General features: G+C 36.1%; 1 protein-coding gene across 1 annotated transcript in view; it reads left to right on the top strand.

Moving 5' to 3' along the window:
- Nucleotides 1-13,432, top strand: part of LOC109071418 (syndecan-2-like) — a 31,083-nt gene extending 17,651 nt beyond the window's left edge. Inside the window, exons 2-5 of the mRNA XM_019087868.2 lie at nucleotides 11,191-11,305; nucleotides 11,396-11,556; nucleotides 11,841-11,961; nucleotides 12,833-13,432. Of these exons, the coding sequence (XP_018943413.1) occupies nucleotides 11,191-11,305; nucleotides 11,396-11,556; nucleotides 11,841-11,961; nucleotides 12,833-12,996 (561 nt within the window). The 3' untranslated portion in view covers nucleotides 12,997-13,432. The remainder of the gene's footprint in view (nucleotides 1-11,190; nucleotides 11,306-11,395; nucleotides 11,557-11,840; nucleotides 11,962-12,832) is intronic.
- The last annotated feature ends 373 nt before the right edge of the window (nucleotides 13,433-13,805 follow it).

Below are 13,805 nucleotides of genomic sequence, written 5' to 3'. Positions count from 1 at the left end.
CCAGCTGTGTTTCTAGAGACCTGGGGGGTTTGCCAGACATGTTCTGGCCTAAAAGGCGGCATTCATCCATCTCATGATGCTGTGCCAACACCGAACAGCCCGAGCAAAGGTCTGCTCAGGAACATGTGTGTTTTATCCTTTGTTACATATTCATGTGGCCACATGTGCTTCCTTTCTGCTTCTCCAGGTACTGAAGTGTCAAGTCTTTGGTATGTGATTCTTTTTTTTGCACTGTTAGTACCAACCTGTAAGTTTTTGCTAAATGTCTTTTTCTTTAAATGCTTACTAACATTTAATACATTTTATATAATTTTAAAAATGAAATGCTAAGTTAACATGGCTTCCAATGTGAAACTGCAAAATGTGTTGATTCAAACTGATGTTCATTTTCGAACATTATTTAAAGGTGAAGTTTGTACATTCAAAGCCTATTAAATGGCCAACCTGGTAGTCCCTCACCAAAATGACCTCAACCATACGGTGTTGTTGCTTTTGGGCTGGTCAAAATGCAAATGAGCTATTATTGATAGCTTCCAGAAATCTTTTGATTAATCAGCTTGGATGTGGAGTTTTACTTATATTTGTCTCTGCAAATTAAATTGGAAACATTGGAAATACTGACACATTTGACTTTTGCCTCATTCCTTTAAAGTATATTAGTCTGGGATTTCAAGACTCACTTGTTCTCCGTTTCTTTTAAAAAGATCTGGCATATATACTTTGTGTTTCTCTCAAGCATTTGAATGTCTTTCAGACATTGACGGAGCAGAGCAGTGAGGTTCTCTGAGTGTGACTTCATGCCAGCAGGACAGCCGGTCCAGCTCTGTTCATTCTGACTAATGCCGTTTAGCTGCTGTTCTCTCTGAGGAGCTTTCATAATGGAACCTCTACACAGCCGAAGCATCTGTTTCCTAAAACATCCACCTTGATCCTTGCGCAGCATGTTTTCTGGGCTCCTGTGAGAGTACCTGACAGCACGCTGTACTGAGCTTTCATTTCCTGTCTTGGCAAATTCATGTCTGTGTCAGTGCAAACGTGAGTTGTTACTACACCTTATAGAGCAGTTCAGGTTAGCGTGCAGCAAAGATGGAAGCATGTACTTTTTCACATTGAGGTCAAATGTTAGTGTTCTGCAAACACACCTAAAAAAAGCACAGAATTTATATTTAAACATGTTTTTAGAAAACATTTACCCAAGCAGTTTACAGAAGAGCACGTATAAGATAGCTACAGGAAACTTGATTGGAAGTTGTTAAGGTGAGCAGTCATTTTTGCTCTGCCCATGCTAATTGCATTATTGGTTGAGTGTTTCACCACATAATCTTTTTACAAAGCCTGTTATGTTGCTTTTGAGATTTATGAAGGAAGGTTTTTATATTATAGTTGTGGTCAGTTACAGGCCTGTGTAAAAGTATATTACAATGTGTTTAGCCTTTTTATGATATTCAATATCTCAGTATATTTGTATTTGATATAAAATGGCTTTTTTTAATCATAGAAACAATTTTCCATTTTCATTCTAAGAGTCATTGTTCCATGGTTCAGTTATCAAGAATATTTTTATAAATGAATATAAGTTTTATAATTTATATAACTAATAACAAAAATGGCAAGATTTACATGTGTATATTTTTCTTGAAACTTTTTACATATTTATGAATTATCTATAAGTAATCACATAAATTTACTGTTAAACTAAGTGTTTTTTTTAACTGATTAACTGAACCGACACTTTTGAAGAACCAACTTCATTAACTTACTCAAACCTCTGAAGTGAAGAAGGGACACAATTAAAATGTTTTTTTTTTTTTTTTAAGCACTTAGAGGTACATTGGAATCATTGTCATTTTGCAATATTTGTATGTTTTTAAATCAGCGAAACATCATTATGAATATATATTGGGAAAAAAATATATTTCAGTTAGTATATCAGTTATGAAAAAAATGATTGCCATTGTGTTCATATTTTTTCATGCTATACAGTGGTCCTGAATACATTTGTAGTTTCTCTAAAAGTTTCACACATGGCCTTAAAATTGCAGTAAAATACACTGCCTAGGTATAATATACATAATAACAGTTCGTATGAAATGGTAAATCAATTAAGCAAATTGGAAGTAAAGGCGAGAGTTTAGTATGTCTGAGAATGCTTAAGGACAGAGAGAAGTGGAAATGAAGGCAACCCCCCGCCACACACACACACTGTCTTAAGGAGTTGGTTTCTACATTGTTTTTTATCTCTAAGAAAAAATCTTTGAAGCTTCTAATGAGATTGCTGACTTCCGTCTTGCTCAGTGTGTATTTTATGTCCCTGAATCAAAGATGTAATCTCCTTAGGTAAATGTGTGCAAATTTCTCTCTGAAAGGATCAATGGGTGTTGTTCATTAAGACGTACTGTCTTAATGAATGGTATGTCTTCATTGATACTTTTTATTTTAGCCTATTTGATTTTTTATTTTTTTTATGTAAACATAGTCTTGGCCAAATACAGATTTCTTGTTCAGCAAATATAAAATTAGCAGCAAGAATATTTTAATTATGTGGTCTAATTATGCTGGAAAGCCCTTTTTAATGCTTGTTTTTAATACAGTTAAAATATTTTTGCATGTTGAGCCTCAAGAGATTTAACGTAAAGACTGTCTTGAAGTTGTGTTGAGGCTTTCCCCTGGAGGCATAAGGTGATTTAATTTTTTTTTTTTTTTTTCATCAGTCACTGATACTTGATTTGTATTCATACCATTAGTGGGAAGAAACGCAGATGCATGAGAGGTGTTTTATGAAATCAAATCCCTTCAAGGCTTACACACTTGTCCCATTTTCCCTTTAACCGGAGGGGACAACTGCCGTGTTGCAACAAATCCATAACTTTATGTGCTTTAACTGTAACTGCTAATCTTTATTCAAAACATCACTGGGAGGGCGAAGCCCATTTCCCAGCATATAGCATTTCACGGCTAACAAAAAAAAATTCGAGTATCAAAAGCTTTGTAACTGGGTCAAGAAATCACCGGACAGGCGCCATCCACTGTGGAGTCATAAGAAGCCTTGGAGATGAGAGCAAAACCACCATGATTGCAATCTTAAGAGTTAATTATTGGGAGGATCCCATGAAATTTGCACTTCTTAAATCTACTGGCAAACTCAACATCATTAAACAATGGTGATATGGATATTTGCTTTGAACAAATATTACTGTGGATTGAATATTGCCGATCTTGAAGTTGTATTGTGCATTACAATAGATCAGATAATAATCTAGAGCCTGTACACCTCCGGACAGATTGTCCGTTGTTTCTGTTTGGCCTTGAAACCATGAAATTGTTATTCATCCTCCCAAAGGAGCAAGACAGGAAGATAGTTGCAGTATAATGTGTCTGGAGGAAAAACATTATTTATTTTTTTTATTTGCATAGATCTTTGAGAGATCATTCATTTAAGTTGCAATGACATTTCAAGTTAAAATGTTATATTTCTTTTACATGTTATTCATAAGTTTACATGGTATTTTCTTGACTAGACCTTTAAATGCAAAAAAGCTTCTATTGTATGGACAAAAATATTGTCAGAATGCCTTTGCATATTTGCCCCGCCATTGGGATCAGGTATTTATGGCCCTGGTCAGTTTCAGGGGTCGGCATCTATCTGGCCTGGCTTCCCGGTCCTTTATGAGGTGGAAGGCCAGGTTACAGCAGAGAAGGTGGCCAAGTAGCCATATATAAGCTTGCACATGAAAGCTTTAGCTATGACCTGCTAAAAAATACTGCTATTTATTTGTCTATATTTGAGGCAAAACTTTGGTTTGACCTTTTTTTTTTCTTTCTTTTTTTTCATTGAAAGTCTGATTAGACCTTTACATATTACATTAGGTCTGGTGGAGTGCTTCCTCTGTTGTTGCAAAAGTTGTTGCCCCTGCAGCTACAGCAAGGAGACCCTTTGTATACTTAGATGGGGCACTAGCCCAGGAATGTGGCGCCGACCTGCGTATGTCAGACAGCCGTTTGTTTTGGAATCTGAGAGCGTATTAATCTGTGCTGGGCCAGTGCACTTGCTTCCCTGCCCAACATGCTTTCACAAGCCCTTTTGACTATGAGCGCACGAGTTGTGGACAAATGACTGCCAATGTAGACCAAAAACACTTGGCCTGTTGAGAACTTCAGTTCCCCTGTTTACATTTACCTCTCTGGATCCCAGATTCGTCTGTGATACATGGGCTTTTTTTTCAGCTTTCTCAGCTGCAACTGTCTCTGTTTTCTATTTATTTTTAAAAAAATGCTTTATTTTTTGGATTTTGCATGAAGACAGGCCTTGAAATATTGTATGAAGGACTATAAACTTCACCGTAGAATCTTTCTTTGTGTGAATGAAGAGCCTGGATTGAATCTGTGGAGAGGTTCTTTGTGAGCTTTCTTTTTGATTAATACAGTCACCTCTGGTGCACAGTGCTGTAGAGGCTTATATGTTGGAGGTCTATGGTTGATTCTTCATTGTGTGCTATTAAGACTGAGGGTTAGAGCTCGATGAGCACTTCCCTAAAACTTCTAGACGTTTATGTAGCTCCTATCCCTTGATCAGTCAAAGTCAGCTTCAAAGCATTTCTTAACCCTCCCCGCGGAGAAAAAGGAAAGGCCTCATGCGTCTCGCAGGACCGATGAGGAGATTCTGGTTTGTAGATCAGTCTCCTCGCAGCCCGTGAATGATGTCACCTCACAAACGTTCATCCTGAACGTGTTCCAGGCCTGCTTGGGTTTGGGCTTGACTTTGATTGGGGTCCACTTCCTAAAGAAGCTCCCCTCTGGTAATTTTTCTGTTAATTAGATCCTGATTATAAACCTTAGGAAGCCAATAAAACCGCTGGCCTAGACAAACAGAGAGATAATACCCCTTCTACTTTTATATTTTTCTTCCACAGTGCCGCTTTTTTTTTTGTTGAGTAAATCACTGCTTGAAAAGCCCCTTTGAGTGTTTGATTAACCATATGTGTAACTTGCAGGTCTGTCTTTGTGTTGACTAGGCTTCAGATATCTCTAATGTGTGGCTGATGTGTTGCTAGTGACTTTGAAGATACATAAGTGAACCATTGTTGCCAAATCTTACATATTTAGTTAGGGCTGTGCGGTATGACAGTATATAACGTTAACCGCGGAATAAAGTGTTTATCGTTAGAGATTTTGCTATATTGTGTATTCCGCGGTATGCAAAAATATCTGCAGAACATAGTACTATTTAAAAGTTATATACATCTTTGAGTGAGAAGGATACATGCTTTAATGAGAAAATTAAGCGTGGGACGCACTTGATAGTTAAGTGCAATAAAAAGAACTGCGGTGCTTGCGATGACTGACACACACAAAGCACACACTCAGAAAGCACCTCTCTCAGACACCATGTGATTAGGAATTTGGGTCATGCATGATGTTTAACAAAGTTAAGTGCAATAAGCAGTGAAAAAGAACTCAGTCCACTGCTCATGCTGAGTGACTGACACACAGCCGAAGCGTGTGCTGAAAGCCCTTCTCTCAGACAGCATGCGATCGCGAAAACAGATCTCTTTCCTGTTTTATTGTGCTTGAATGGTCAAATGCGCACACAATTATGTCAAAATGCCCTTTGTGTGGCGCATTCACGTAAACAGTCAGTTATGTGTTAAATAAATGTAAACAGTTGGGTGAAAGCTGGATGTGTCTCAGTATATTGGATCTGTGCAGTAGGTCTTAAAGGGTCAGCAGTCTAATCTAACTTGACTTAATCACTTTTGGATCTTTAATAAGAATCCGTTTATGTTTGATTGATACAGTGAAGACTGTGCAGTGTTTTATTTATACACAACAGCTGTATTCGGGAACTGTATGCTGTGTTATTCTTTGTACGCTAAACACATAAAATACGTTTTTTGAGTTGATGGAATAGAAACACTGTGGCATTTATAAAATTGATAAATTAATATATTTGAATTTATAAAATTGATAAAAATACTTTTTTTGAATTGATAAAAATGTAGAATAAAATTCATTAAATTTTTTATTTGAAAGAAATTAATACTTTTATTCAGGAAAGATGCATTAAAGTGACAGTAAATATATTTATAATCTTGCAAAAGATGTCTATTTTTTAAATAAATGCATAAATGCTCATCAAAGGATCCTGATGAAGAAAAATTATGTTTTGCCATCACTTGAATAAGTTACATTTTAAAATATATTAAAATAGAAAACCTTTTATTTTGACTTGTAATAATATTTCACAGTATTAGTTATTTTCTGTATTTTTGATCAAATAAGTGCAGCCTTGGTGAGAATAAGACAATTTTACTGACCCTAAACTTCTGAAAGGTAGCGTATGCTTAAAGCAAAGTAATGTAAATAGAACCATAAGTAGAACTTTTCTAACACAAAAAGTGTTATTCAGTTGATTTATCTCTCAAGTATTCGAGCAGTCAATATAAACATCTCTAATCTCCATTACAGACATTGCTTCTTTAGTTGTACTTTCTTTGGACTGTAACGTGAGTGCTGTTGATAATAAGTTGTGATTAATCCTCAAACTCCCTGATAAACACACACTGGCTGCTGGACCTGGGTGCTGCACTAGACTTCAGTATTGATTGCGGTGTCTATCTGTTCCTCACTGTGTTTTTTTTTTTTTTTTTTTTTTTTTTTTTTTTTATAAACTTACAGTCTTCATCACATTTGAGGGTTTAAATGTAACAAAGTAGAGTCCAAAATATTGTTTAGCTTAAGATATCAGTGTAAGCCAGTGTACTGACAGTGTCTTTCTGCGTAGTATAGAAATACATGCACACACAACCCTGACACTCCTTTTGAGATGTATGCATCGGCCTCAGTTCTTAAGAATAGCAAATGCTGTTAACATGCATGGGGGGACATCTGGACAAAATAAAGCTCTGCCATGTTTGTCCTTTTCTCCATTTCCCCTTCCTGCTTGAACAATGACATGGCTTAAAGCATATGTCAGACGGTGGGAGCTTTTCTTGCCTTTCAGAGGTTGCTAGGCATAGATGTGCAGTTTGACAGGCTTTTAGTGATGTAACCTGAAGGCAGCAGATTGTCCTTAGCAGTGGTAATCTCTTGCTCCCCTAGGTCCCCATCCCCTCCCTCCGTTAAAATTTTTTATTTATTTATTTTTTTTTTATCGTCACTGTCCTCTAGCTCGTCCCTCCCTGGTTTCTCTGTCTCTGACTTTCACACCCAGGCTCACTCACTATGGAAACAGAGCAGCCTCCTGGTGGTTGCCTGTTCATTAGAAACTCACAAAAGTAAATGCTGTGACTGTTTCATAACAGGGGCCACAAACTGCTGGCCCTGTCATTACTGCCTGACTAGGCCACTCTCCAGTGCTCGTTACTGCCCCTCTGTCACTGTCCACTCTGATTAACTTATCTGGACTCGGTACATGACGCCATTTCCCCCGGCAGGATGAAGTCACAGAGAACAAATGTGTGTCAGGTAGGGATGAACAAAAATATATATTAGGGACAAACGGCTAGTCAACTAATCAGTCTTAAGGACGTCCTGTGTAATCAGGCTAGTTCAAGTCACTTCAATCATTCTTGCATTCAAAAAGCCTTTTTTATTTAAAACATAGCAATCATGCTAGGATGCTCAAAAATAACAGTGTATGTAGAAGATATATAATAAATACATAAGATGTATAATAAATGTGGAAACCAATAACTTTTGTAGATTTAAAGATTATTTTACAGGTATATTTAATTTAGAATTTGGTCTTTAATAACTTTATTCAATTTCTGTAGATTTCCTGCTTGCTTAAGGGCACAGGTAAATATGACATTATAATGGGTTTATGTGAAGATTGTTTAAAGTTCACTTAAATTAAAAGTTATTTTTTTATAGTCTAATAAATGTTACAATTGATAGCTATCAATTATACCGTAATGTTGAATGGATAGTCTATGGTTAAATATTAGGAAAAAAAGCAATTTCATAGAGACATCAGTAGTATTTGTATCTGTGATACTCACCTTCAGTCATAAAAAGATGCCATTAAACAAATATTAAAAAATATACTATCTTTGTTGTTTCTACATTAATTTGAAGACTGAATGTGAAATTATTGCTATATATATATACATATATATATAATATATATATACATATATATATATATATATATATATATATATATATATATATATATATATACAATACATACATACATATATTGCAAGTATATTAAAAAACTTTAATGTTAAATGTGATTAATCGTGATTAATTTCAGGAAAAATTTGTGATTTTAGTAATTTTTTTAACGATTGACAGTACTAATATATATATATAGTACACATATTTATATATTATGTATGTATGTATGTTTACACGTATATATTTGCTAATTATATATGATAATAAATAAATAATAACAATAATATAAAAGACACCATGTGTGTGTGTGTGTGTGTATATATATATATATATATATATATATATATATATATATATATATATATATATATATATATATAATATATATATATATATATATAATATATATAGATATGTGTATATATGTATATATATATAAAATATGTTAATAATTTATAAAATATTATCTTTCTTACACAAGTTTGCAAGACAAAAATAATGAAAAGATAAATTTGTTGTATTTCTTGTGATTTGCTTTGTGGTTTTCTAAGGTGTGGCTGGTAACCAGGTTGGTCTGGTTGGTTTTTGGGTGGTTTACTCATCCAAATCAGAAAAGTCCATCCCCAAGTTTCTGATATTGTTGTCCCTAAATATGGCTTAGGTCACTTCTTCAGTGTAAGTAAATGCAAATTTTTTGCCTCATTTATGGTCCGCTATAAGTTAAATCACTTGCAAAAATTACGGCAAACTTCTCAACAAACCACTTAGTTGTAGATATCATTCATGTGCTTGGAACAAATGGTGTGGGATGAGTTGCGTGCCAAAGTTTAATAGCCCTAACTTGAAGTGCTTGACTTAGCATCAATATATCATCAATAATTGTTGGTTGCACATTTTAATTTTCCATGTTGGTCACAGAATATAAATACACAACTCAAGCACCAAAGAATCTCATCAATCTGGTGCAGTTTGTTTATTTTTTTTTTTTAAAGCTAAATACTAATTGTTAAAGAGCACTCAAGTAAAATGCATTCCTTCAAAAGGTTTTGAAAGCATCTTAAGAGCTCTGTGGGCTGTTTATTGTCCATAGCCAGACATAAAGACACATTAGACACCTCATTGCAGAACTTTGACTAGAATTCCATTGACAAAAAGAATTGACTCAAGATATCGAGCATAGCTGATGCGCTCCCGTGTGTGTGGCCCAGATAATTGTGTTCTTTGTACTTTGCATTTCAATCAGTGGAGAAAGAATTCGACCAAATCAACAGCAATGTCATGTGGGCCGGCCAAGTGAATTGTCTACCGAGAGAAAAGCAATGCTGGGTTAGAAAGGTTAAGATAAAGTTGCTTTGAACAGATTCCTCCTTTGATCAGGACTTTGGCTTGAATGCTTTTCTGTTGGAAGTCACCGCTGCTTTTGAATGAGCCGGTTATTATTCTGTTTTATGATTGTGTTCATTCACCACCCCTCTGTATAACTCTCTGTGAGAAATGGCTTAGTCTCTTTTTAAAGAAGTTCCTAGGTTTCACAAACATGAATACACATCACTAAGTTTTATATACATAAACGACAAACTTCCCCAAAAATGTTTTTGGTAGGAAAACAATTTTCTCAGTCTGTCTTTGTCTTTTACTTCTGTCCCCCTACCCATGAAGAAAAATCAATACATGTTAATTGACTCTGACTATATCAGCTGAGAATAGGGACAGCTCTTAAAGCAAAGATACCAGTATGTGTGCCACAGACTATCTGTGCTTTATTCCTGGGCCCTCTAGTGTGATTTATGGTGACCACATTACGGGCCCTTTTCTAGGCCGCATCAGTATGGAGAGACGGTCACAAGCAGGGTTGGACTGACACTCAATGCGGGTTGCCATATGCTGGTAAACCACTCCACAAAGACCAAATAACACAAAGCAACATGATTAGCACTACCACAAAAACGTCTACAGATAGTTAATGCACAGTTATCCAGATTAAATCGTCACTTGATAGTGTATCCCCATCTGTGCTATAGGAACAGTGTGATTCAAACTTGGTACAGATATTTAAATATAGTGTGTTGCTGTTAGGGCTGGTCCAAATACCATTTTTTTTGAGCTTCGAAGCTTCGGTAGTAATTAACACTGAATATTCGAAGCTTCGGAGGGAAGGGGGCTGAACATATTCTTTTCTCTAATAAAGGCAGGAATCTCTGTGTGTTTTACCGATGTCTGTACTACGTTTCTGGATCTGGGAACATTACAGTTGTGTTGCTATCTATAAGAGGGTCAGAAAGCTCTTAATTTGTGTTCTGAAGATGAACGAAGATATTACAGGGTTTGGAATGACATGAGAGTGAGGCATTAATGACATAATTTTCATTTTTGGGTGAATTATCCCTTTAATGAATTACTGTTGCCATGATTGCTAGAATATGCACACAAACGCCACACTTGATGAAATCCTGTTTAATAGCGCAGCATTAATTGTACTAGGCAAATGAGTGAGTTTTGTGAATGTGGAACAATGTATAATAAACCTAATTGGCATAAAAGGTGGGAGTGTTTGCTCTGAAAGGAATGATGATGTAATTGAAATAAAATGCAGTGCCAATTTGCTCCTTTGGAGGCAGTGCACTTGGGCTCCTGAGAATGAACCTGTTGTTGGAAAGTTTTTGCAGTGATTTAAAATGTCATAATGTGGCTCTACAGAAACAGCTGAATCTGCAGTTCATTCTGAATGCTCAGTTGTGGAGCAAATTTTACTTGTAGCTGCTGGGCTTGTGTCTGCGAAGAGTCTTTGATGAGAAGGTTAGGCTGTGTATAATACGTGTTAAGGCAGAAAATATTGACTTTCAGATTTCAGCAGTAAGCAGGGCAGACAGAGAATACTCATTCATGTGGCAAGATGGGCAGTTTACTAGTTTCAAACACATTACTGAAAAAAAAATCGATTTCATAGCCTTTGGTCCTTTGAGTCGAGGGGTTTGAGTAATAAGAGACCGACAATGAAAGCCAAAAATCCACTCCTCCTCTGTCTTAATCTCCATTTTTATGACTTCTTGTTAACTTTTACCTCTGCAGATAGCAGTCTCTGCGGCCAAATCCACCTCGTTGACCGATGACTTATACCTGGAGGAGGCGGGGTCAGGAGGTTACCCTGAAGATGACGACGACTTCACTTCTGGATCAGGATCGGGTAAGAAGTGCCTCATTGATTCTAGGTGCACAATCTGATCCCTTCATGTTGGATATTGCAGTTGAAGCACAGCATGTGTTTGTCTTTCAGGAACTGGAGAAACTATTGAGGAATCTGTCACAGCAAAAACATTGTTCATTGTGCCTAAAGCAGAGCCCACACAGGACTCCACCAAAGACTTCACACCAAAAGTGGAGACATTTACATCACGCGATGTCCCCAAAGACACAAAGAAACGAGTCAGGATAGAGGTGGGTATCAACTGTAATGTCAGTCACAGTGGTATTAACATCCATCTCAGGTGATTTGATCACAAGTGATAGTGTTGGTAGTAGTAGGTCCTTTATTTGAGATGTATCTGTTCAGCGAAACCGATCTTCAAACCAGGAATAAATGGGGTCAATGGCCACAAGTGGATCTATGAGTGTAAATAACATTTAATGTACTGTCATGCAGCCAGCAAAGAGCCCACTGCTGTCATTAAGTCATCCATCAATCCTAACATAGTGTAACACATCTTCTGCACTCTCTTTAGTCTCCAGTTCCTACCACAGAAGACTCGCGTAGAAACCCAGACACAAGCACCACAAGCCTCCCTCGATCACCGTTGGAGGTCCAGTCGGAAAATCTCTTCCAGAGGACAGAGGTTTTGGCAGGTCTGTAAAAAATAATTTATAAATGATCTCTATTAAGAGTGTTTTTAGGAGATGCCATAAAGTATATATGATTGATCAAAAATACAGTAAAAATGGTAATGTTGTAAACTATATCAAAATTTAAATAACTCTTTTCTATTTTAATATATTTTAAAATGTCATTTATTTTTTTGTGATGGAAAAAAATTAATTTTCGGCAGCTAAAATAATAATATTAATCATCATCATCTTACTGACCCCCAAACTTTTGAATAGTAGAGTAAATAAATGTTTTTATAATAATTTTGCTACTATATTAGAAGGAAATTCTAAAACATTCTTGCTTACGATTCATTCTTGCTTATAATTCATGATGCTGCCGTGTGCTCTTTCTTTAATTTGAATTGCAGCCCTCACTGGGAGTTCACTGCACATTTCAACCAGAATGTCCACTTTATCTTTTGTCTTAGGAGAGATGCACAAAGCATAAAGAGCATGTTACCATAAAATTCCTTCAAAATAACAGATCAATTCCTCTATGTGCAAAGGTCAAATTCTTACGTTAAGCACACTTAGCTTTAATATCCTGTCGAATAAAGACAGAACCACAGTGAGATGAAATAATGTCTTCCTGTTTTGGGTCGACACACTTCCTCGCTCAATCTCCTGACCCTCCAGCAGTGTTGAGGGGTTGCTTATTTAATTATCTGATTACTGGACATAATCTGGATATGCTTTGTATGAACCATAGACACCCAGATGGCACTTTAGTCATGTCGTCCGACAGGAATGAGATTTCACATATTCTGTGAGAAAGCAGCAACCCAACTATGTCTGCTTATCTTAATTGAAATAAACTGACTCATTAGGTTTTCTAAATCCTCTGTTCCAGCTGTCATTGCGGGTGGAGTTATTGGCTTCCTTTTTGCCATCTTCCTCATCCTCCTTTTGGTGTACCGCATGAGAAAGAAGGACGAAGGCAGCTATGACCTCGGGGAGAGGAAGCCGTCTGGAGCGGCCTATCAGAAAGCTCCCACCAAGGAGTTTTACGCATAGACTCACTCATGTACAACCGAGCTTCACCAACCAGAGTGATGGTCTAATATCAGTGACTACGATAAACTCGTTCTGCATAAAAAAAAAAAAAAAATAATATGACATGATTGAGGAAAAAAAAATAACATAAAGGAAAGCTTTTGCATAGAGTATTGTAATTAAGACCTTTTCTTTCCTTTTTTTATGAAAAAAAAGCAAGCATTGCTTATTTTATGGCAAATCTCTCTGTATTTAAACATTATTTTCTGTGTATTTGAAAAGGCTGAAAAAAAAAAAAAAAAGTAACATAATCTGTAAAGGTGAGGATATCCGCGTCCGTCTTCTGTCAAAGGAGCTGTTTTTAGTCGCTGACTACTTTTTAACTGTAGCAGTATGTATTTGTAAAGAAAATTTTAAAGTGGAGTAATTGAATATAATGGTTCTGTATCAGTCCTGACTTCATTTCTCATCTTTTTTTTTGTTTTGTCCTAGCATGTCTGACGTTGATCATAAATGTTTCATTAATTTATCATTTTCTCGGATGTTAAAAAATGCCTTTCTGTAGTATTCAGAACTCTTTGTCTAATAACTCTTAACGAGTCAATGTAAATGTTCATTTTATTATTTCACAACATGCAATTCAGCGTTTTTTTTTTTTTTTTTTTTTTTGGTGCTTAGAACCCATGTCTTGCAAAATGATTTGATCTGAGTTTCATTGCCGCTTGAGTGTTTGTAGGTTAAGAAAAACGGCCAGTGCCATTTGAACACTCATTCATCCGTTCTCGTCATGGCGACTCTGAAGCCTCTCATGGTTGAAAAGAGTCTGATTT

This window comes from Cyprinus carpio, chromosome A19, assembly GCF_018340385.1.
Source record: "Cyprinus carpio isolate SPL01 chromosome A19, ASM1834038v1, whole genome shotgun sequence".
NCBI classification, from domain to species: domain Eukaryota; kingdom Metazoa; phylum Chordata; class Actinopteri; order Cypriniformes; family Cyprinidae; genus Cyprinus; species Cyprinus carpio.
This window is presented reverse-complemented; position numbering and strand designations above follow the sequence as displayed.